Source organism: Opisthocomus hoazin, chromosome 5, assembly GCF_030867145.1.
Source record: "Opisthocomus hoazin isolate bOpiHoa1 chromosome 5, bOpiHoa1.hap1, whole genome shotgun sequence".
NCBI lineage: Eukaryota > Metazoa > Chordata > Aves > Opisthocomiformes > Opisthocomidae > Opisthocomus > Opisthocomus hoazin.
Genome location: NC_134418.1, coordinates 11,217,272 through 11,241,925, shown reverse-complemented (window position 1 = coordinate 11,241,925; position 24,654 = coordinate 11,217,272). Strand labels below are relative to the sequence as shown.

Below are 24,654 nucleotides of genomic sequence, written 5' to 3'. Positions count from 1 at the left end.
GATCAAAATAAGTGATTCAGTAGAAGTGTTGAAATATATTCGTTATTTTACATTTCAAACTAGTTATTTGTTTTCATATCCATTGTGAGTCTTCAGTCCCTTGGAAGTTAGGCAGCAGATGTACCCACACCACCTGCCTTCCAAGTGTCACCAATTCTGTGTCCACCCATGTCCCCCCACCCCCACCATTTATCAACATACCAATAGAAGAATTTCTGAAAGACTCTGATGAATCATCTTGAAGAATATTTGCAGCCTCATCTTCCTCATCCTGCAGCTGCCCAATTTGCATTCCCAAATACTGTCCTTCGGCACCCTCCAAAACCTACACAGTTAAAGGACAGGGCTTAAAATAATTTAGCTTAACACACAGTATTACATCTCAAACATGCAGTGTTAGTAATCTAGAAGCAAAGTGAAAGCAAACGTGCGTCTGATAACTATTAGTGTACAGCTGCGCGTAGGCCCCAAAGCAGTTCCCCCTCTCCTCGCGCATTTGGGCTACCGGAGGCCATAGTTACATCTGACCGGTCTCCCACTTGAGCCAAGAACTCAGACATTAACAGCAAGGAAGTCAAACACTTGGTGCGTTGCCTCCCCTGCAGCTCTCCCTTCCTCCCTTACTCAAAGCACAACTGTCCCTCTATCTCAGCAGTTACAAATCACAACCAACACCTTTACTGTCACAAATTGAACTTGTCCCTGGCTGTCGAACTCTCCCATAACCGCACTTGTACTGGATGTGTAAAGTTAAACTGAGAACACACTGTGCAGGATGAAAAAAAGGACAAGTAAGTTTGAACATGTTTTAATTCCTTCATTCTAAACTGGAGACTACTAAAATGGACACTTCTAGAAGAGAGTTTGACCCTTGGTACCAATGCAATCAATATATAGGCAGGAAGTATATGGAAAAATTACCATAAAACACAAAAAAAATTGTAATGTTAATAAAAGACAGTAAAAGTAAAAAGCATTTCATTGTAAGTTTTTCAGAAGACACAATATACTTCTTCAGTTACTCCCTGACTTTTTAAATGAGCAACGTCCATGTGCTTATAAAGCCTGTGTGACTAAGTTTGATAATGTTTGAAAAAAAAGAGCTTAAGAAACTCTAAGTTCTCTCCTTTTTGCATTTTCTGCTCATGCTCCCAGTAATTATATTTCTTTCTGTTTTTATTACCTCACAATACACTTGCTTAAGAGACAAATTTCTTAAAATAACTATATTATATGCACATTTCAGGTGCTTATTAGATATGTAATTGCTATGTTAGTAAATCATGCAGTATTTGCTCAGTATAGGAGAAATCCTTAAGATGGAATAAAAAGAAAAAAAATGAGTTGTGCTGCCAAGTGAAAAAGCACAGGCAGAACACAATGTGAAGCATTAGGTTTCAAAAGTATTCCTCTCTCATTCCAAATAGACTGTTCACCCTTTAACACTTCCATTAGTCCTCCTACATCAAAGCAATTAGTATCTCTATACAAAATGAAGGATACGCTACTAAGAGGATATATTTATGTCAAACCTTTGATATTGACATTCTTCCAGTGAGTGACAATCTGTCAAAGCCTTCATATGACCTACCCAGCAAACACAGTGATTACAGCTTTGTAGTTTTTAATTACTGCTGAAGTGAAAGTGTTAAAAGGAGGTCAAGCTCTCCAATAGAGGTGCGAGCTGCTGACCTTTCCATTGTTACTAGCTGAAGATGGAAAAGTAGAAGACGAGTAAGCAGATGAATCCAAGTCTGGGCCCTCCATGGAAGAGCTCTGAGATATGTCGGGCCCCTCAGTAGAAGGGGATCCCCCCTCTGCCTGTTGCACACTTACAATTTCAGAACTGTCCGAAGGGGTTACAGCAGAGTCTGGACCTTCTGTAGTTGTCTGAGAGCTATCGCTAATCGGTGAGGAAGCCTGTGTGCCATCATTCAAGTCCATAGTGGGATCTGACTGGACAGCACTGATCTGGCTGGAGCTTCGACTAAGAATATCATCTTCTTCCCCTTCAGTAGCTGTACTTGTCAGATCACAGCTTGACAGGTCTACAGAGTCTGACTGTAATGTATGTTGAGAACGTGGCTGCTCAGTAATGATATCATGTCCAGTAGAATCAGCAGCTGAACTCCCTACTGACCCAGCTGTCGATACACCTGACGAAGAAGCTAGTTCACTGGTTATCTCGCCCTTCACAGAAGCTGCAAAACACAGATATTTATGAGTCATTCAAGTGTTTAAACTTGTGCTTCACTCTTGATACAGACACCACATGCTAAGTTACATATTAAACTAGGCTAAGGAAAGTATATAATTAAACAGTTAAACTACTGGTAGGGAAATAAGCATCTGTACGGTGCCATTCCATCTATACCAGTACTTCAACATGACAGCCCATCCATTAAAAAAAATTACACAGTCAACTTCATTAGGTAAGCATTAAGTTTTATACCCAGGAGTACGCATGATACCAGTTTTGTCAGCATGTCTTTTGAGTACTCATCTACTTCCCAGTCACCATAACACATCACTTTTATATTTTACTTAGAGTAATAAAAGAATGGATTTGTATTGAATAGTAACACAGACTGATTGCACTGCTAAAGGGAAAGCCAGCTACCTGCAAACGATGCAGCACTGACATCTGATCTGGTTTCAGGATCATCCTCCAAACCTTCTTCTTCTCCAAGAAGTATTTTACCTGAGAAGTCATACAAGAAAAGCCTTTACAGTTTTCCAGAATTACAGTCAACTTGAAATGCTGAACAGCTGAAGTCAGTTCGATGTGAAATCCGTTCTTAAAAAGTTTATCCAAATCATTTTTCAAAGCTATGACAGGCAACAGATGGAAGAGAGGAAGGAATGAAAAAAGTGAATATCCAGTCCCTCACTATCTGATCAGGAGACAGACAGACAGCAGTGCCAAGGATACACAGAGTTAAGTAATTTTATTTAACAGTGCAACCATTCACGAGACTACCTATGACTTCATTCACTCTAGTTTATTTTCATGGACTACGTTTAAAATCCCAGTAATTTTGTGAAGTATGTCCCATTACTAAGGACTAGATATCGGGCATCTGGATGTCTGCCCTCAACTCAAAAGGACATTAAAGCACCACAAGCAGTGGAATAAATAACCTTTCCCTCCTTAAGGCTATGAAAATTATTCAGGCTACTTGCAGTTTGGGGCTTCACATTCCAACGATAACAGAATGGAAAATGCCCTGGGGAATGCGCAGCACAGACTAGATGCAGAAGACAACAGGAGTGGGACAGGGTGATGACCCACGGGCAACAGCCATTAATTAAGATCCAAGGACTACTAAGGCAAAAATCTTCAGAGAGGCTTTTGCCATAGGAAAAATGAGAACCACTTTATAACCTAACACAACCATCACAGGGTTCTCATACTTGCAGATTAACATCTATTTCAAACAGAGGCAGTGGAAAAGAGAAAGACACCTGCAGATGCATACTGCCTGGGAGCAAACCAAGCACATACCCGCACTGAACAGTCTGTAAATGGGACACGATACAGAGTGCAGAGGGAGCTACTGAGCCTATCCTTCTGGATCTTGGAAGCCACTTGCTGAGACAGAGAGATTCATGACAACCACTTTGAGATAAGCCCGTTCTGTCATTTAGAATAAGCTTCACTTGTAGTCTAAGATTCACCATGCAAGACACCAATGTTTTGGTATCTCTAGGTGAACTTTTTTGCATCCCATTTAAGTTACCAGAGGGTAAAAAAGAATTAAGAGACTTCTGTATTAATTTCTCTACCACAACTGCTTTCATACATAGCAGTAACATTGTAGAATTGTCTTCCTCCAAAAAGTATGTTTTATGTTATTCAAACCTGCAAGGCAGAAAAGTAATAACCATGACACTTCCATGTATGTTCTATGTAAAATAGACTGAGAACTACATGCTCCTACGAAAGAATAAGTAAAAATCCTGCTAAGCGTTCCCAACAAAGAGCATGAAAGATAGCATATTCTTCTCTATTCTTTCTCATTTTCATTCATTTCACTGAAACACACCAGGATATTCTTCTGCTTTTCACAGCTGATTGCATTTAAAAGTGAAAGAGGAAGCATGCTGAAAAACACTTATTAGGCATATTAGGCTTCTTATGTTTATATTAGACTAGCTGCAGGATACTTTTCCACTACTTAGAAAAAAATTCAGTTAAAATGTAGAACACAGGCTTTCAGTTAGAAATGAGTTTTCCGCCTTTTTTCTGAAGGTGAAACAAACAAACCAACATAAGCCAGCAGCTCAAAACTAAAGACTGAAAAGTCATGGAATATCTGAGTTCTAAGATAAGGGTCACAGACTTCTGTAGATCAGCCTCATTTTACACCCCTACGTACAAACGAGTATTACAGCTAGAGAAGTTTCACCCACAGCCAACAGCAGAAGCCTAATACTCCATATGGTAGTAGACTGCAAAATGACTTCCAGTAGGAACTGGGAATAGGCTTGATTCTTCCCTCCTTTGTACAGTGGAGAGCAGAAAAAATGAACAATTCACAATTTGAAATTAAACCTGTACAAAACACAAAATCGTGAATAGATTTCTTCAAATTCATTTATGCCTTTTTTTAGACCACAAAATCTTCATACCAGGGTCTTGAAAGTGGATAGAAACTGATGACTCGCACGTTTTCCCACTGAGTGAAGGAAAGGTTAGCGTTTTAACGTACTTTAATTAAATTTATACTATTATTAATACTTCAAAGTTTCACTGAAGACTACTAATGATTCAAAGTATCAAATGATGATTTCCCATTTTTCATTTAAAAGTATTATGCATTGTTCCTCTGATTTGTTGCATTCTGTCTCACCGTTGGATGCTGCAGCAATATCTACTTTCAGAACACCCTTTTCTTCTTTCTATCATTTCTAAACTAGAAATTATCACTGCATCTGTAAGCACTATTTCATTCAGCTCTACTCACTATTTTACATCTTGGTATATTCTTAATGCACATAGGTATGCTCTTTAACCATTATGAGAGATTCCTTGCACACAAAAAATGGGAGGACCTATTTGGAAGAGGTGTAAGCTAGTTGCTATAATGGTTCTTAAAGTTTGTGTAATCTGATTTAATCTTAAAACTATTTTTCCTTTGAGTTTTTCTTTTCAGTATTGCTCATTTCTCTACTCACTATGCTTGCACTCACTGCACTACACTCTCACATAGTTGCACTGCAGTGGCAAGGCTCTGCTCACCTAAAGTAAGTGATGAAGTGTTATACAGTTGTATCTAGAGTGATTCTAGTACTGATAGGACTGATTTTAAGCAAAGTGTAAATGTATAACTAGATATGAAGTATTTTTATGCACAAACTGGGAAAAGAATACTTCAGAGCCAATTGTGTTATTTAAAATTCTGCTAAATGATTTACCTATTAATGAAAATATACATAGTAAGACACAAAATGAACAGTATTAATCACCAAGAACACAAAAAGAAATAGGAGAGCATTGTATCAAAGCATGCAGACATACGCATGCATTAAGGAAAGAAGAAAAAAAAAAACCCCACAGGCCTAACAAAACCAGGAACGTTAACTATTTTGTGAGTTACTTTAAAGGTTAAGTATTACCATCAAAAGGAAGAATGCCCTGTTCAGATGATTATTTTTAGATGTGCTCTTTAAAAGCGAAAACTGCACCAATATTCACCACCATAATTTTGCCAGTGAACTACAGCAAAAGTAAGAATTATACTGCTTTGAATAATTTTAGAATATGTTGACTGCAGTATCAAAAATTGTGCCAGAATTCTTTCAAGATTTACAGTGATTAAGCTCAGCTGATAACACAAAGGCAACTGTGAATGAAAACCTAAGTTCAGCAAGACAATGAAGTGGGGAGGGGGAAGGAAAAAAAAGGCAAAAAAATTAAATGCAATTAAAGATTTGTTTTTGAAAATAATCACCTTTATGCTTTCTCGAAAGAACAGGGCTGCATGAAGACCCCCCTCCAGCTGCAAATCACAGAAAGTAACACATCAGGGCAAAGACAGAGCTGCTGAAATCATGAAGGAATTCCAATAGCCACAAATGGGAAGGGGAAAAAAAAGCCCACAGCCAGGAAGAAATAGCAAACTTAATGCTTTTGAAGTCCAAGTGTTTTGGATCATTTGACATCAAATGACCTTTTATCTTAATATGCCACTTGTGCAAAGTTTGCTTTTAAAAAAATGTGCTCTAAATTTCACTGCTATGATTGCTTCTGGCTAATGAATTACCTTCTAGTAGCAGCAATATTAGAATGATCTGTTAGTTCAATACAGAGGTCCTTACAGAAATCCAATCACAGACTGATTCTTTTGAAACAAGTAAGTAGCAGTTAAGAGACAATTTTAAGAACATGCACTTCACAGACAAGAACGCTGATCGCTGATTTTAAAAGTCACAGATAAACTTCAGTCATTCTTTAATTTCAGGCTGGTTTTGGTATTCAGCAAGTAGCTATCACTTAATATAAATTCTGATTAGATCAGCTTTTTATGTATCACAGTTGTCAGATGCTTGGACAGAAGAACATTAATTGGGGGGAAGGGAGGGAGGGAGGGGAATCTGTCACCACAGCTAACTTGCTCTGTGTAACCAAAACCCCATAATACAAATTGTAGAAAAATACTTTGAGTCTGCCATTACTCAATGAGTGTATACTGACTTAAAGAAGAGAGGGGATAAAACCTTTTACTGTACCAGGGGGAGGGAGGGTTTGAGGGGTGGAGGGGGAAGTCATTCATAACTTCATACATTGCATTTTATCTGGCTAACACTGAGAAGTACAGCTGGTGAGTATGTTCATCTCCTTTTACCTGAATTACCAAAAATATAGCTTACCTATTAGTTCCACTATGCTCCCACTGCGGTTCCTGCTGGCAGATTCATCTTTGGATACACTGACCTGTGCAATGCCCCCTGAAGCGGTCAGGGCATGGAGAAGTTCAGGTGGTGGCGTTCTAAAGAGCTGTTGTAATAATTCTAAAGCTCCAGTCACAACATTATGGTCCTGATGCTGGGTGTAATGCAGAGTTAATTCATAAACCTAAAATCCAACAAAGTGCTGGAGTAACTCTCTTTGAACACACGACATACTACCTATCTTCTCATATACCACATTAAATTTCAGTGATGCATTAAAAATGACTGACATTTGCTACACCTAATCTTCACCACACTCTTCCAAGGGGAAAATGCCAATTAACTGTAGCCATTCACCTGCCTTTTTGGTAGAAGTCCGCTGTTTCTGATTACTGTTATAGAAGGAGGAATCACATCAAAGAACACCACAAGGATCATGAAGTTCTTTAGCTCCTTTGGGAACCCTTAACAAGTACTGCTGATGCGTTTTTCTGTGTTTTCTGGTCACTAACATTATTTATCAATAATTCTAGTCATTCAACCAACTATCGTTTACCCAGATGAACAAGAATTTGAGAAAAATGTTCAGAATGTTCAACCTCAAACTAGTGCTGTATCATACTATATGCAAGATTTATTTCTTTTCCTTCCAACCAGTACTCTTCAGGTTAGAGTTATCATTCATATTTTACCTGTATAAGTTGTTCCGGTGAAGGCGAAATCTCTGTTTCTTTTCTTGTTACGCCAAAACTGCCTTTCAGGCTGGTATCCTTTACTTGTTGTTGCAATAAAGGTATGAGATACCTTAGTGTAAGTAAAACACCCAGAATTAGGAGAGTAGGATGATCGTCTTCTACAGGAACCAACAAGCCTGGGGGTAGAGAAAGAAGCAGCCAAATCACTTACTGACAACAGTTAGTTTCAACACAGATGTTATTTCATGTAGTCCATATAATAGCTTCTTAAAATAAACAAACAACAAATCAACCTAAAACCTACCAGCTACTTAAGAATGTTTTCTAAATGTGGAAGTGTTTGAAAATACACATTATTTAATATTCCTGAAAATCATTTTGGTCAGAGGACTCTCACCTTCCTTGTTTCCTACCTTTTTTCGCTCAATAAAAAGGCAAAAAATTTTCCTTTTTGTAATACCTGATGCTTTCCCCAAGTGATCTAGACTCTCCTCACGTGCCTCCTCCCTCCACTTGGCAGTTTAATTAAGGCCAAACATCATTCCCTCACACATACGTGCTACTGTCCTCATGAATGACACACTTTTGCCTCCTCCCTCAAGTACTGGCAACCTTGTTCCACATACCTACCTGCTAATCACAGAGTCAAACTCAAAACATATTAAGAACAAATATAACTGATGTAAGAAAACATGATGTTCTATGTGGATGGAAAAAAAAAAAAATCAGAATCAATTCATGGAATTCCTATTAACGCTGCCGCCTGAATTCAGTACCCTTGCCAGGACATTATAAAAACATCACCTTTGAGGCAGGAAAGAACAATATGTGCACAGAAGTATGCCGTTTTTAAGTCACAGAGAGTGAGGAAAGCCACTACATGGCATTTGAATTTTTCACCTGTTCTTAATAGAAGCAAGGCTAACAGGATAATGTTTTATGTTTCTGTTGGTCTTTCTTACCTCTCCTTTTGCAATACAGTCCACACAGTAAAGAACCCCTTGTCAGTAACAAAACCTAGGCAAAAGTTTCCACTACAATCCAGACAAGCATCTCATTATGAGCTGCAAAACACCCCTAAGACCATATAAATTTCCCAGCTAAATAAATACGGAAGCAATACCTGACACAAAGTTGTGTGCTTCTAATAAAAAAATTCGACTTCTGGTCTACATTAGGATTTCAAATAAAGCATCTACATGGTGGTACTTCCAAAAAAGGTTACATGGTATGCGCTCATGACCCAGAGAATAGCAGACACATCCTCCACCGCAGACCTGCTGCACTACCAACCAAGCTGCTGAACAATGCAAGTCTTCACAGACTCCTGAGCAAGTTCTTCCAGAATCTCTAGACCTCCTCATTTTCCAACAAGCTACTTGCTTCCCTAACTTTGGCCTTTTCTTTTCAGCGTGACTGAGTTACTGTTGCAGCACACACAGAGATACAAATATATTACGTTAGATGAAGGTATGACTGAATCTAAAATAGAGAAAGCATTAGCAGTGTAACCGATAGCCTAAGTATCCTTGCTTTGCCTGAAAACTTCTCATATATGGTAAGTGTCTTACAGGGAAAAAATTGTTACTTATACCTAAATAAAATTAAAATTTTTTTTTTCCTGAATCTTACCTAAAAGTACATTCAATAACCAGGCATAAAAATACTGCATTCTTCGCGAATGTTGACAGATGCTTACTGCTGATCCTGCTGCTGTTCGACGGATAGTAGGGGAACTGGATTTAAGATTAGCTATGAAAGCCTTCAATAAAACCTAAAAACAAGGATATCTTAGTTAACATTTTATGAGAAAGAAAAGGAGACAGAAATGAATTAAGAAGTCAGCAATTGTATTTTTCATTCATTCAAAACACTACATAACATACATAAAGCAAGGACAACTTCTGCCTTAATTCAGACATGCAGCTGTAACACTGCTTTCTGTAACACCTGATTGATAATGCCAATAGCTTACTGTGCTTTGAGATGTAACAGGGAGCATTAATAGGTTAAAGAAAGATACCTTAATCTCATTGTCATTTGCAAAATTGCCAAACGCTGCCATGATTTTTGGTATTGCCGCAGCTAGTGTCTCTTGGACTGATTCTTCAGGTCTCTTGCTTATTCGCGTTAGACAAGGCAAAAGGTTCACTAAGTACGGCCTAAGTATGGCAAAGGAGAAAAACCAATTTGAGATCAGAAAACTGTGCCCATCTACGCATTTTAAATTCATACTCAAATTCTGTGGTATTATTAAATCATAAAAAATGTACCTGTTGGCTACACAGAATGTAGGAAAAAAAAAGACAGTATTATTCTGAATACAGTTTTCAGACACTAAGACAGAACTACAGAGAATACCACACCTGAAAAAATTACAAGTGATCGTCTTCACAAGTTCTTCCCCCTGAGTCCCATACAGCACAGAACTAAAACTCCATTAAAAGAAAATGAACTAATCAAATAAAGCTACTTCCGAGCGAATAATGTAATAGGAACTCTTCCAACCTCCCAATTATATATTTAAAACTTGAGAACAGTACCATTTTGTAAACATCAATATTTTGTTAAATGTTATTTGGAAAGTTCATGACCAGGATGTGTTTACCTGCATTTCTGAGGCCGAACTAGATGTGCAAGCTCAGCAAATCTCCAGAGTGCAGCACGTAGGCTTCTGGAAGCACCATTCTAGACAGAGGACATAATTTTTGCATTTCAGCAAGCAAAACCATTTCCTAAAAAATACTACACTATACAATAGTATACAGTTTTATACTATTTCACTTAAACAGATAAAAATGTAAGGTCTCCAGAAGCCATAAATTTCCTTTAGCCAAGAGGAAGTCACATCAGCTCCATGACTGCCTTCACTGTTCTAGGCTGGTATTAAGAATTTTCCAAGTGATCCAAAATGAATAATAAGGAACACCAAGAAAGAGACGGAAATGTCCGAGATATCCACTCTGCTGAAATCAGCTTAAAATACCACAGAGAAAGTCATCAACCAACAAAGACACTCTGATGATATGAGAGTCTAAAAATCACTGGAACACTTGCAGAAATACAAATGCAGCATAAAATCAACACCAGCGGAGACACGCAAATGAGTAATGTTCAGCTCCTGAGCACACACACACAAAAAATCCACGTATTCATCTGTATCACGCTGAAGTTTAGTATCTGTTTGTCCATACTGACACCTTCAGTTGTGCACCCAACTTGAGCCAGAATGCCTTCACACCCAGTGTCTAAGGATATAGTAAAGCCCCTTAGCATTGCTGGAAACACAGAAACTATGGAAGTCAACAGATGTCTAGGAGAAAAGGTGTACCTAATGCAGTTCATACCTAACCAAAATGCTTCTTAAATCAAGTGCTACTGAAGACAGAGCTGAGTTCTGTAGATACTGTCACTTCTTTCTTATTCTCTTCAGCTAGTGTATCAAGCACTCACGGTCTTGTTAGCGTAAGTAAAAAAACCTTGTGTCTGAATTACAAACTGTGTATTTTTCATGTTCAGAGCCAAACAACAGATTCTAGCATGGCTCCTAAAGTGATCCAAGTCATGCACAAACAAAATTCAGCTTGCTGGGTGCTTCTGTTACGCCTGCTACCTCTCTCTTGCCTCTGCCACGAATCTAACAGCAACTATTCAAGAAGCACATGCCACTTGAACAACAAAATATTTCCTCCTGCACCTGGTTGTAACATGCAGCAACTTGAGAGGGATTCTTGTTTATGCTGGCTCTTTTTTGTTAAGTATCTGGACATCCATTTCTATACCCTCAATAATTTCGTATGACATTAAGGTACAACAATACAGTAAGACATTCTGTATAATGGTGGTGAGGCCCTGGCACAGGTTGCCCAGAGGAACTGTGGCTGCCCCCTCCCCAAGCTGGATGGGGCTTTGAGCAACCTCGTCTGGTGGAAGGTGTCCCTGCCCATGGCAGGGGTGTTGGAACTAGATGACCTTTAAGGTCCCTTCTAACCCAAACCATTCTATGATTCATACTGGGCCTACTAGTAGTCTACATCTGACAGAAGAAAAGCTATCCACATTGCTTTTGTTATTTATTTTCTACAGTCCTATCATTCCCAAATAGATATAACAAAAAGCAACAACATTGCTGTCTGACAAACAACATATATTTTCTCTCTGTAGAAGCCCTGCTATATGTTTACCACAGAATCACAGAATAGTAGGGGTTGGAAGGGACCTCTGTGGGTCGTCTAGTCCAACCCCCCTGCCGAAGCAGGGTCACCTACAGTAGGCTGCACAGGATCTTGTACAGGCGGGTCTTGAATATCTCCAGAGAAGGAGACTCCACAACCTCCCTGGGCAGCCTGTTCCAGTGCTCCGTCACCCTCAGAGGGAAGAAGTTCTTCCTCATGTTCAGACGGAACTTCCTGTGCCTCAGTTTGTGCCCATTGCCCCTTGTCCTGTCACTGGGCACCACTGAAAAGAGCTTGGCCCCATCCTCCTGACACTCACCCTTCAGATATTTGTAGGCATTTATAAGGTCCCCTCGCAGCCTTCTCTTCTTCAGGCTGAAGAAGCCCAGTTCCCTCAACCTCTCCTCGTAGGGGAGATGCTCCAGTCCCCTCACCATCCTTGTAGCCCTCCGCTGGACTCTCTCCAGTAGCTCTTCATCTTTCTTGAACTGGGGAGCCCAGAACTGGACACAGTACTCCAGATGAGGCCTCACCAGGGCAGTGTAGAGGGGAAGGAGAACCTCCCTCGTCCTGCTGGCCACACTCTTCTTGATGCACCCTAGGATCCCATTGGCTTTCTTGGCAGCCAGGGCACACTGCTGGCTCATGGTTAACCTGTCGTCCACCAGGACACCCAGGTCCCTCTCCGCAGAGCTGCTCTCCAGCAGGTCCACCCCAAGCCTGTACTGGTGCATGAGGTTGTTCCTGCCCAGGTGCAGGACCCTGCACTTGCCCTTGTTGAACCTCATCAGGTTCCTCTCTGCCCAGCTTTCCAGCCTATCCAGGTCACGCTGAATGGCAGCACAGCCTTCTGGTGTATCTACCACACCTCCCAGTTTGGTGTCATCAGCAAACTTGCTGAGGGTACATTCTAACTCTTCATCCAGGTCGTTGATGAAGAAGTTAAACAAGGCTGGGCCCAGTACTGACCCCTGAGGGACACCACTTGTCACCGGCCTCCAACTAGACTCAGCGCCACTGATGACAACCCTCAGAGTTCTGCCATTCAGCCAGTTCTCAATCCATCTCACCGACCACTCATCCAGCCCACACTTCCTGAGCTTCCCTAGGAGGATATCATGGGAAACTGTGTCGAAAGCGTTGCTGAAGTCAAGGTAGACAACATCCACGGCTCTCCCTTCATCTACCCAGCCAGTCATGTCATCGTAGAAAGCTATCAGATTGGTCAGGCATGATTTCCCCTTGGTGAATCCATGCTGACTACTCCTGATAACCTTCTTTTCTTCCACTTGCTTCATGATGGCCTCCAGGATAAGCTGCTCCATCACCTTACCCAGGATGGAGGTGAGGCTGACCGGCTTGTAGTTCCCTGGGTCCTCCTTCTTGCCCTTTTTGAAGATTGGAGTGACATTGGCCTTTCTCCAGTCCTCGGGCACCTCTCCTGTCCTCCAGGACCTCTCAAAGATGATGGAGAGTGGCTCAGCAATGACATCCGCCAGCTCCCTCAGCACTCGTGGGTGCATTCCATCGGGGCCCATGGATTTGTGGGCATCCAGATCACTTAAGCGATCCCTCACACAGTCCTCCTCGACCAAGGGAAAGTCGTCCTCTTTGTAGGCTTCTTCTCTTACCTCCGGGGCCTGGGATTCCTGAGGGCCAGTCTTAGCACTGAAGACTGAAGCAAAGAAGGCATTCATTAGCTCTGCCTTCTCCGCATCCTCCGTCACCAGGACACCCGCCTCATTCAGCAGCGGCCCCACATTGCCTTCCTTTTGCTGCTGATGTAGTTGAAGAAGCCCTTCTTGTTGTTTTTGACATCCCTTGCCAGCTTCAATTCCAGGTGGGCCTTGGCCTTCCTCGTCGCATCCCTGCATGCTCTCACCACGTTTCTGTACTCTTCCCAAGTGGCCTGTCCCTCTTTCCACATTCCATGGACCTTTCTCTTCTGCCTGATCTCCGCTAGAAGCTCCTTGTTTAACCATGCAGGTCTCCTGCCTCCTTTGCTAAATTTCTTTCTCAGGGGGATGCATTGCTCCTGTGCATGGAAGAAGTGTTGTTTAAAGAGCGACCAGCACTCATGGACCCCCCTGCCTTCGAGAGCCCTGGCCCACGGGATTCCTCCCAGTAGCTCCTTGAAGAGGGCAAAGTCAGCCCTCCTGAGGTCCAGGGTTTTGATCCTGCTTATCGCCCTGCTTCCTCCACGCAGGATCCTGAACTCGACCATTTCATGGTCACTGCAGCCGAGTCTACCTCCAACCTTCACATCCTCCACCAGTCCCTCCTTGTTTGTTAACACGAGGTCCAGCAGCGCGCCTTTCCTTGTTGGTTCCTCCACCACTTGCATCAGAAAGTTATCATCGATGCTCTGTAGGAACCTCCTGGATTGCGCCTGCCTAGCTGTATGGTCTTCCCAGCTGATGTCAGGGTGGTTGAAGTCCCCCATGAGAACCAGGGCCTGTGACTGTGAGGCTGCTTGCAGCTGCCTGTAGAAGGCCTCATCAACCTCCTCCTCCTGGTCAGGTGGCCTGTAGTATACACCCACAGTAATGTCACCATGTAAGCCTGTCCCTTAATTCTAACCCACAAGCTTTCAACTCGTTCCTCATTTGCCCCCGGGCCAAGCTCAATGCATTCCAGTTGCTCCCTCACATATAGAGCAACTCCCCCACCTCTCCTTGTTGGCCTGTCTTTCCTAAAGAGTCTGTAGCCATCTATGACAGCAAGCCAGTCATGCGAGTTGTCCCACCACGTTTCTGTGATGGTGACCAAGTCGTAGCCGTCCTGCTGTATAATGGCTTCCAGCTCCTCCTGTTTATTGCCCATGCTACGTGCGTTGGTGTAAACACACTTTATAGCTGCAAAGAGACATGATTTCAGTGATACTGTCCTAAACACACCATTTTTCTTTTGTAGTTATATATTTAGGAAGTCTATTACTGAAATTCTTCCCATGGACACAAATAAACTATGGCTTTTGGTACAAAGAGAGATGCTTCGATATTTTTACTTACAGCTTCTGTAAGTACACACCACAAATCCACAAAACAAAGTAGTTAAAACTTGTATCACGTCACTTCAGGTCTTGATCAAATGATTCCTCCAAGAAGTTAGGTCAAATTAAGAACGTCATTGTTCTCAACCTACTTTTCACCATCCTTTTGCTTGAAGTTATTCCTTCCAGATCAGTCAGTGGAGCAAACATCACAAATATGCCTTATTCATTTGGGTGCAGAGTCACTAAGGTTAACTCAGACTGCTGTTCACACCAAATGTTCACACATTTTCTGCCAGAGAAGCTTTCAGGCGTGGTTAAATCTAAACAATGGGGCCAATAGTGAGGAACTGAGTAGAATAATACATTAAACAGTCACAGATCCTTCCAGACTGAAGCTTCGACCTTGATCTTAAAAGACATACACTATTTATTTACACTAATGCCACATTCCAATATACTAAAACACTTACTGAATACCATACTGCAAAAGAACATGAAAGTACGAAACCCACCTTTTTAATCTCTTTATACAGTTCTAATTGTAGCCTAGGAAGATTGGAATCCATCAAAGCCTGCAATAAAACATATTGAGAATACACTGTATCACAGGGGAGGCACTTTACAGGAATAAAGATAAACTTGCAATAAAATAGCTTCAAAAAGAGGCTGAGAACTACATAACTGCCCCTATATTTGATATACAACCAGCAAAGTGCTAAATACTGAAGAGAGACACCTTTATCTTTCACACAAACACAAAACTGAAATGTAGGCAAATTCCACAAACTCTAACAGTTATTTGCAGTTAATATTGAGTGCTTTAATCATTCTACCTGAAAAAGGCCATATGGGATCGGACTACAAGTAGAGCCAGCCTAACGTGCTTTTTGGCAATCACCAGGAACAAATACTCATGAATAGACTATTAAACCACAAAAATAGTATTCACAAGCAGCAAGAGGTATTCCCTGCTATACATCCCCACCATCAAGTAGCCTCCTACTATTTCACAAACAATGGTTTGAGAAACGGCTGTATTTGTACCATTACCTTTAACAGCCCTTGAAAATCCCTTCTTTCATGCATTAGCCTATTTTTTGCATCCATTTATTACAAGGTATTCTGGACACCAGAAGTATCTCATCCCAGGATCTGATCAAGCAAAATGCGACAGAGCATATGTGGTAGATTGAACCCTGCAGTCTGGCTAAGAATAAGGTACATGAAATGAAAGTAAGCACCAAAAAGTAGTAATTTTCTGTTCATCTCAATCATTCTCCCTCCATCTTTGAAATGGCGAGAAAAAAAAATATGAAAACAGATCTGCTATATATAATCTCTTCCTACAGAATATTTTGTATACATATGACTACCCTTTCTCTTCCATTTTTTCCTAGTGCATACTACAATTTACTTACACTTCCACCACTACTTCCTTGGATGAAATGAGAGCTTCATACAACACACAAGTGCCTACATTATGGATTTATACAGTGCTATATTGTTTAGTATTCATTCTTTATTCCTTGCTCAATAATTTCACAATTTCAAATTTTCTATCTCCCTTCTTGACCACCAACCATTAAGCTCACATCTTCACAGGATTACTCTCATATGACCCATGCTGATGTAGAGGTCACAACTGTTTAAGCACGGTCAGCGAAGTGCCTGTGGTGCCTCCAGAGCACAATTCCCCTAGCCTAAAACTGTATGCCCCAAAACTTCATTCCGCCCAATTATACCAGTCCCTATAATAAAGTGGTATTACCTTCCCCACAAGAACCTTGCCTGGCTTGTATCTTTATATTGTCTTAAGCACCCCAGCTATTAACTGCAGGTGCCTAGATGACAGCAGGTAGGGGTAAATCTCACCTACTTCATAAAACTTAATTTTCATGGGAAGTTCACTGCCCATATACGTAAGGATATCAATCAACAAAAAGAGGCGTCAGCTATTATTTTAGCTTCAAGGGTAAGTTGTCCTTATAACACACTCACTGGAATAACTCTTATTAGCATGTAACTGTACTTCCAGCACACTAGAATCTAAAAAGCCGTCCCAACCAGAAAAAATTATAAGCACACTCAACTCTAAATTACTACAAATACTGAAATCCAATTACTGAGACCAACTGTACTCCAATCTGTGTGAACAGTCCCACCAGTATCACCAACACAAGAGAATACTACAACATTGTACATCAGCTTCAGAAATAAGACAGCTTCAGTAACACCTTACCTGCAGAAACCTGGTAACTCCCAACTGAGTTTTCTTTTAAATAAAGGTATCACCAAAGCTACTTAAACTTCGAGCCATTTATGCTGTCTGTAAGGTTCCGATAGGTAAGTGTAGAGATACATAAAGATGACCTACAGAGTGTTTAGATAAACTTATTTGCTGTTTCAGTTTACAGCCTTGTCTACACAGAACTGTCAGTATTTTAATTTTACTAATGAGCATAAACTCCAGACAGACACACAGTTACACAAGTTCTGCATACATCTACATTCTTCTATTTAACAAGAGAAAATACAAAGCATCTTTGTAGACACAAAATTAGTCCCTAAAACGCCTGAGGTACTAAAAGCACTGAACATCGACTAATATGCAAGCTTAGGGGCCCGACACCTCTGTTCCACTCATCACAAGCATCACTGCTACTTGCACAACCAAAAATAAAACTGCACATCTTTTTGTCTCTGCATTTATACATGAGAGCGCATCAGACTAAAGACTAAGTTGCTTCCACACAGCATAAAATGTAGAAACAGAATACAAACCACGACCAGCTTTGATAGCACTGATACATCCATGCGGTTGGAATGTCACAACTATTACCATTTCATAGCTGTGACCAACTGCCAAGCTTAATGACTGATAGAAGACTTCATCATTTAAAGTCACTTTAATATTTAAAACAAAACAAACTACCGCACAAAGATTTGAAAAAAGGAAGTTATTCAAGTTACCTTGAAACAGGCCAGAAAGCAAAAATATTAAATATATCAGTGAATTAAAAAGGTAAATTTTATACCAAGCCTACACAAGAGTTTGGTGGAAAGAAGGAAGTAAGTTTGCATTCTTTAGAACTGTTTCAGAGCATCTTTTAAAGCAAATTAAGTTACATAACGGTGGATGCATTTCATGGAGTGCTAAACTCCTGCAAATGGAAGAACATTTTAACCAGAATGAACAGACTAAAGTATTACAGGACAAAATAAAAAAAGCAAGAGATACTTGCATGTCCTCATTCCCTATCATCATGGAATACACTACACAATTAGTAAGCTTTCTCCATACAACTTTCAGCCACAAGCTCAACCCCCAAAACTCAATTCCTTCAGATATCAAACAAGTAGAACTTAACTTAGAGAAATCCCTACAGAAATAAATAGGGATATTTCGTTTGCTTGCTTCTACACACTCCTTCATGCTAAAGAAAATTATTACTTGCTAATTTCTAAAGCACTTAAACTTTGCATCAACTAGATTAATTATGCAGGTACATTACATTGAGTCAAAGGTCAAGTATTTCAGAAAACAGCAAATAAAAAAAAGAAAGGCCAAGTGAAGGTAAACCTGTCCTGGAAGCCTCAGCTCACAGCAGTTACTCAAGAGGTTCGTTTTAAGATACTTCAAAGACTTAGACCTTGCCTGACCTCCTATGAATGCCCACCTTGTGTTCTCCAACAAGCCCTTCATTCTGGATCTCAGTAGGGTAATAAAAGACCTCCAGAACACCGTATTTATCCTAATTATTGCCTAAAAGCTCCTCCAAGTGTCAGCAAATCACACTACTTGAATTACAGCATACTACTAGTTTGGAGTGAAAAACCACTACATCTTTCAGTCAGCTTTTTAATAATGTTTTTACCTTTCCTCATGTTAAGTATCTTTATGTCTACAGAACAATAATAGAGTACCCCTCCCATACAACAAGATGATTTACAAAAGCCCACATTCTTGTTTTGGTTAACTTGAAGAGAACAAAGTTAACGAACAACTGAAGAAAAGAATAGATTAGAATGACAAATGATAGAATACAAGTTAAATATCTTCATCTGGGCATAAAAAAACTCTTCTAAGAGCACATACAGAATTTAGTGAAAGAGCTTACTTAACCTCTTACATTATGAGATATTATAAACAACAAGAAAAGCAACTAAAAGAACAGTGGGAATTCATACAGGATGCTGCATCAAGAAGAGGTAAAATCTGGTTCTTACTTTAATAACTTTATTAAGGCATTCATCAGCAACCATCCGGACATCAGATTCTGCATCCTCACTGCAGAGAAGGAACAGCTCCATAGCAATCCCCAGCAGTTTCTGAAATTCTGGAGAATTTCTAAATAAACAAACAAACATTAGAAAATTACACTGCACACTACGAAAAGCAAATACCAATTCTATTTTTGAGGGTGCTCAGAATCCAGCTACACATTTTCAACTACAACTTCCCAAAAGGCGAAGACATTCAGTGTATTAAAGCATGTCTTTTGGAGTTGGGAGATCATTTCTCTGCTCTTTCCTACATAGCCTGGCAGGGTATTTGACCTCAGTTTCTCTGTCTGAGGCAGAATGATAACACCAACTTCACCAATGCTTAAACAAAATTACTTCTTAGATTTTGAGTTGGTAAAAAAAAAACCACACAAAAACAACATTGTGCCATTTCAGTCTCAAATAGAAATTGAGCATTTAATATCAGCAGTTATCAAGAAGCCTCCAAATAACTAACACTCTAAAGTAGCTATTCATATTCATGCAATAAATTATAGACATTGTCTTACCTTAAAGACTGAGCAACTATGTTTTCACATATTGTTAGGCAATGATTCACTCGATCTTTCTTGGTAGTTGAAAGTTCTTTCTTTCTAAAAGAACACAATGATAATGAGTCTGAGACAAGACTTCAAAACTGAGCAATGACCATTTAAAGACTCCTGCTAGAGTAGTGTCTAATGATTATACAAGAAAAAGATGCACTCTTCTGGTCATAATGCAAACAGCTGTATGCCAACTACCTGTGCTGCTGAGAACATGCAGGCACACACACAAAGGGAAGGATACACACTTAGAAAAAGAATGAACCATTTAACCAGGAGTATCATATTAATTCCATAGCTTCTCTGAGAAAATAACTGGGAAACGAAATTGAAGAATGAAGAGGAGTAAAACGAAAGGAAGGAAAAAGTGGAGCAGACCTAGAACAAAGCTGAGATAGAGAGACAGAAAGAAAAAGGCTGGGGAAAATAAGCCATGAGAACAAGTCTTGCAGACCTAAAAATACCACTTTTAAAAAGACCTTCCTCACACATAGTATCACCTCGAACTTCTTTGTCTGGCAAGTTCTTGAAACTTAAAGAGTTCTATTAAATCAACCATTTTGTATCTGAACTGGAAAAGATGTCAAGGCAATCCTATCACATGCCATATTCCTCCAAATGGTTTTGTAATTATAAAAATAGCAAAGCTCTAAGCATAGTCTATGCCCATCAGGAATAACGTCCTTGTAGTAATACTTGGTATAGTCCAGGAAAGGCCAAGCTTAGTCAACTTGCAGCAAATGAGTGTAAAACAAAGAGAATACAATTCACAGAAGCAAGGAATGCATATCTACAAGCGATGCAGGGCACAACACGAGAAGCTTCTACTCTGCAAAATTTGTTTAACATTCACATCGACATGATATAAGCTCCTATAACCCTTTACAGCTGAGTCTGGAACAGACATTTCTTCCTCACTCCACTTCCAACAAAGGGACTGAAAAAGAGTGAGATGGATTCATAGCTATGACTGAATTTTATTTCATTCTATGCAGTGTCTCCTACTCTTAACTTTACTGGCACAGAATCACTCCTAGGAAAGCAGATGTTACTTTTAAATAATTAACTGGTAGCAATACGGGAGCCAAACTGCAGACCTAAAGGTACCTCCCCTGGGTCTGTTTCACAACAAGGAGATACCTGCTTCTCCACTCACACTCACAGAGAATCTTTCCTTTTGTTTTCCAAGTGAAAACTGATCATTTGTATTTTTAGCATTTAAAGTTCTGTCTCGGCAAAAACAGCAAAACCCATCAACTAGCAAAACAGTGTTTCAAACTAGAAGTCGGAAAAATATGTGAACAGCCTTGAGATACATTAATATAGTTAACTAAACATTAAGCACAAACAGCAAGTAGCCAATAAGCACATTAAGCTAACTCAAAATACATTGTTAGACAAAAATTTTGAAGAATTAAGCTGTAATATTTAAGAGCTTTAGCTCAAATAATAGTACAGCTTTTGAAAAAAGTCATTCTTTGCAAGTACTCCTGTCCTTTTTCTTCTGTCAGGCTGGAACTGGGAGGTAGAAAAGTGTTTGCTCCCAAAATTTCAGTTTTTCCTCCCAAGGATTCTCTCATATCACTCCACACATGCTTTCCCTTTTCAAAACATTAAGGAATAGTTCCAAACAAAACCATTTTTTCCATTATAATTTGGGAGTATTTTCTAAGTAAGCTTCAGTGTTCCTCAAAGAGGTTCTCTTCTCTGGCTTGTGTTCTTAAGCAACTGGCAGAATATGAGTAGTTAATCTGAATTTGATCCAGATATACAACACCTTTCTATTGTGAAAAAGCATCACAGTCTTTAACAGCAGGTTCAGGTCACCTCTGACGAAACAGCAAATACTTCCTAAAACATCCAACTGCTTTTACAACTTTAGTACCATTGATGTGAAGAGGCACCTAAGAAACTGAATTAATGATAATTTCACCCAGCATTGCCCACATCTCTTATGAGCATTATTCTCAGTACTTATTCAACCCAAGAATAGAAAGGGCACATCTGAACTTGCCCATAAGCTCACTATTTCAGATACAAAACACATTAAAGATATTGCTGAATGAGACTGCTTTCAGAATAAAGTTCTTTACTGTCTACATATTATACAGCCCTGAGCAAGGCAGCAGCATTCAATACTACTCAGACTAGTACACATCAGTCTTCAGCAGATTTCTGTAAACGGAGCTCACCTAACACTGAATCTACCACCTCACCGAAATAAATAACTTAAAAAATTAAAAAAGGCCTGAATAAAAAAAATTTAATGTGAAAACTTAGAAGGAACACATGCAGTTAACAAGTTACCATTTAAACTGAAATAACAGAAACTAGGTGAACACTATCAGTTACCACCCAAAGGGAAAGAAGAACAAACATTCAACCGAGTTTGCTGTACTGAATCTTTCATCTGCTGTCTGGTTATTCAACTTCCAGAAAATCAGCTTTTGAAGGAATGAAGGAAAAAGTGGAAGACAAATATTTTCTGTACATTGTGCACACAAACATATTTTCTGTGCCTACAAAGAGAGAACAACAGAACAGCATCTGGAGATTCAACACATGATTTTTTATTTAAAAAATAAAAAGCTATATTCAGAAGCATTATAAAGTCTTCAGGCAAACTGCTGATGAGCATACCCAAGGGGACAACAGCATCATCACATATTTCTTAGAAGAGAGCTGAAGTAGCACGCCCCAAGTGTAAGGTCATTTCAGTTTGATGAATAACAGAAGGCAGGAGATACTGGAAGTAGCAGTCATTTAGAGGAAAGCTTCATCTCACAGGCAAAGGACTTTAATCTTCTGCATGCTTCTACAGACAATCTCTAGCCAAGAAGATTAATAAACAAAATAAGAAAACCATCAAGCCCAGATTATTTGTACTCCAAGTACTGATGACCTGGCTACAAAGAGATGTAGCTCATTGATACTAACTTTTATTAGGCCTCAGAATTAAGAATGTTTAAAAAGAGTATAGAAGCTCTAAATCTGAACTAGCATTAAGAAAAAGGGCCAAGCCAAATGGCTTGACGTTAATCTTGAGTAAAGTAATGGGAAAGTCAAAAAAGATTCTATTAACAACAAATAGAAATACGAGTGGATCAAGAAATAAAATAAGCCTAAATGTGGTGCACAGTTCAAACAATGTGCAGTAACACAGACAATGATGAATAGCCAAATAAAGTAGAACAGCTCTACAGCACATCCCTGAAATTGTAACTGCAAAAAAAAAAACATCTAGGAACCTATTGCCCTGCTTGTCAATGGTGGTATTATCCACACAGTTCATGTGGTCTTCAGTTAAGTTCATGATACCTCTACATAAATTGATGAAACCAATCTACAACCACAGCTTCAGTAAAACATAAAAAAAACCAGGAAAAGTTCATGAGGATGGAAAATGGGGTATTTGCTGGAGAGCTCTTTAGCTCTTGCAGCACTTTTTGCTGTAAAGGGAATGATTAGAAGCAACTGCAAGGAAAAAAATAAAATCGGAAATATGGCATAGTTACAAAACAATTTTACAATAGTTACCTATTAGAACAAGTTAACAAGAGAAAAGGAAAAGAATCCACCTTTGGATTAATAAAATCAAAGGTAAATACTTTTCCAGAAGAAACATTAGCAAGCCATTGTCTCAGCTCACTGATAAGATGTAAAAATTAATAAAACGTAAAATACAGGATGTTATGTGACAGCCCATCTGCTTTTTAGTTTCACTGAGTAAACCGTGAATTTTATATCGCACTAATCAAAATTTAAGTTATTTGGAGTTTTGTAATCCAAAACAAAACACCCAACTCCAACCAAAATTTAAGAGTCTGAAAAAGCTAAAAATAGATACAGAAGAAAATAAGGCACCTCAGCATAAGTGTACAGAAACTGATGTCTGACTGTAATGCATAATAAAAGCATAACACTTGACTATTGCTGATTAAAATCTCTCAAAACAGAAAAGCTCTTACCTTCTTGGTAAAAGCTTAAAATCAATTAATATTTTAATTAAAAAAAAGTAAAGCCAGAATATAGTTTTATCAAGAGCTCAGAAGTCATTGTCTTCTAATAAAGTAAAGAAAAACTTCAATACATGTTGTGCAAACAATTAAGCCTTCTCTACCCCAATCTCTGTGATTAAAAAAAATTTCATAGCAAGAGACAGACAGTCCTTAATAAGATTCACTCACTAACCAAATGCAGAATGCTCAGTTTCTAGCAAAAATATTTAAAAGGCCATTTTTGCCTATTCCAACAGGAAGGAATTTTTTTTACTCATGTAGAGTAACATTGTGTTGATGTAATTTAAGGTAGCTTATTTTTTGGGGGGGGAAACCAGAGGTGGGGAGTTAGTTTTACTGTAGCAAAAAAGGCCAACGAAAAATGTCTAACACCAGCTGTAATAACGAAATCACTCTATAACTCCCAAGAATGACAGCTTCTCACTCATCTAATTCAGGCAAAAGGACAACTTTGATCTAATGAACAATGTCATACAGGTATCTAATGAAACAATTAAAGAGTAAACCAGTAGCATTTATGCTATGACATTCAGCCATTAATTTATTCTTTTGTTACTGACAGGTAAACTCACATCCTTTTACAACAGTAAACAGATAGAATGGTAGCAAGTTACTACACAAATACAAAATATTTAATTACTATTTGTACAGAACCACAATGAAGATGAACACCTCTCCGCAAAAGCAAGGAAAACAAAGGCAGTTTTCCTTTCCAGTCCATTACAAAAAAAAAAAAAAATGCAGACAATCTTGTGAATTACACTCAAGATGTCACCTGGTATTTCACTAAAAGTTTGGGAAACTTCAGCAAAGACTGCCACAACATTCTTTCATAGGCTTTTATGAGGCTTAGTGCTGTTACTGAATTTGTATAGCTCCTGGGGGCATGCAATACCATCAGCTTTCTGAAAACACACAGCCTATTTTTAAACACAAAGCAAAGTCAACAAGGACAACTACAACCCTAATATTTTAATGTTTTAAGTAGAGCATGCCTAAAATTAGACCCTCAAACCAAGCACAACATCCCTCAGCAAGCATCACAAA

General features: G+C 39.3%; 1 protein-coding gene across 3 annotated transcripts in view; it reads right to left on the bottom strand.

Annotated features, from left to right (window-relative positions):
* The window catches only part of HTT (huntingtin), an 88,985-nt gene that overhangs the window by 63,218 nt on the left and 1,113 nt on the right, over positions 1 to 24,654 (bottom strand). The window contains exons 2-13 of one of the 3 annotated variants that reach the window (XM_075420413.1): positions 19,553 to 19,636; positions 18,987 to 19,107; positions 15,272 to 15,331; positions 10,198 to 10,277; positions 9,613 to 9,751; positions 9,222 to 9,363; positions 7,587 to 7,765; positions 6,874 to 7,078; positions 5,955 to 6,002; positions 2,621 to 2,701; positions 1,693 to 2,201; positions 202 to 325 (exon numbers count right to left, since the gene is read on the bottom strand). In XM_075420413.1, coding sequence (XP_075276528.1) covers positions 202 to 325; positions 1,693 to 2,201; positions 2,621 to 2,701; positions 5,955 to 6,002; positions 6,874 to 7,078; positions 7,587 to 7,765; positions 9,222 to 9,363; positions 9,613 to 9,751; positions 10,198 to 10,277; positions 15,272 to 15,331; positions 18,987 to 19,107; positions 19,553 to 19,636 — 1,772 coding nt within the window. The remainder of the gene's footprint in view (positions 1 to 201; positions 326 to 1,692; positions 2,202 to 2,620; positions 2,702 to 5,954; positions 6,003 to 6,873; positions 7,079 to 7,586; positions 7,766 to 9,221; positions 9,364 to 9,612; positions 9,752 to 10,197; positions 10,278 to 15,271; positions 15,332 to 18,986; positions 19,108 to 19,552; positions 19,637 to 24,654) is intronic. The other 2 variants (XM_075420414.1, XM_075420415.1) reach the window with 2 other exon arrangements.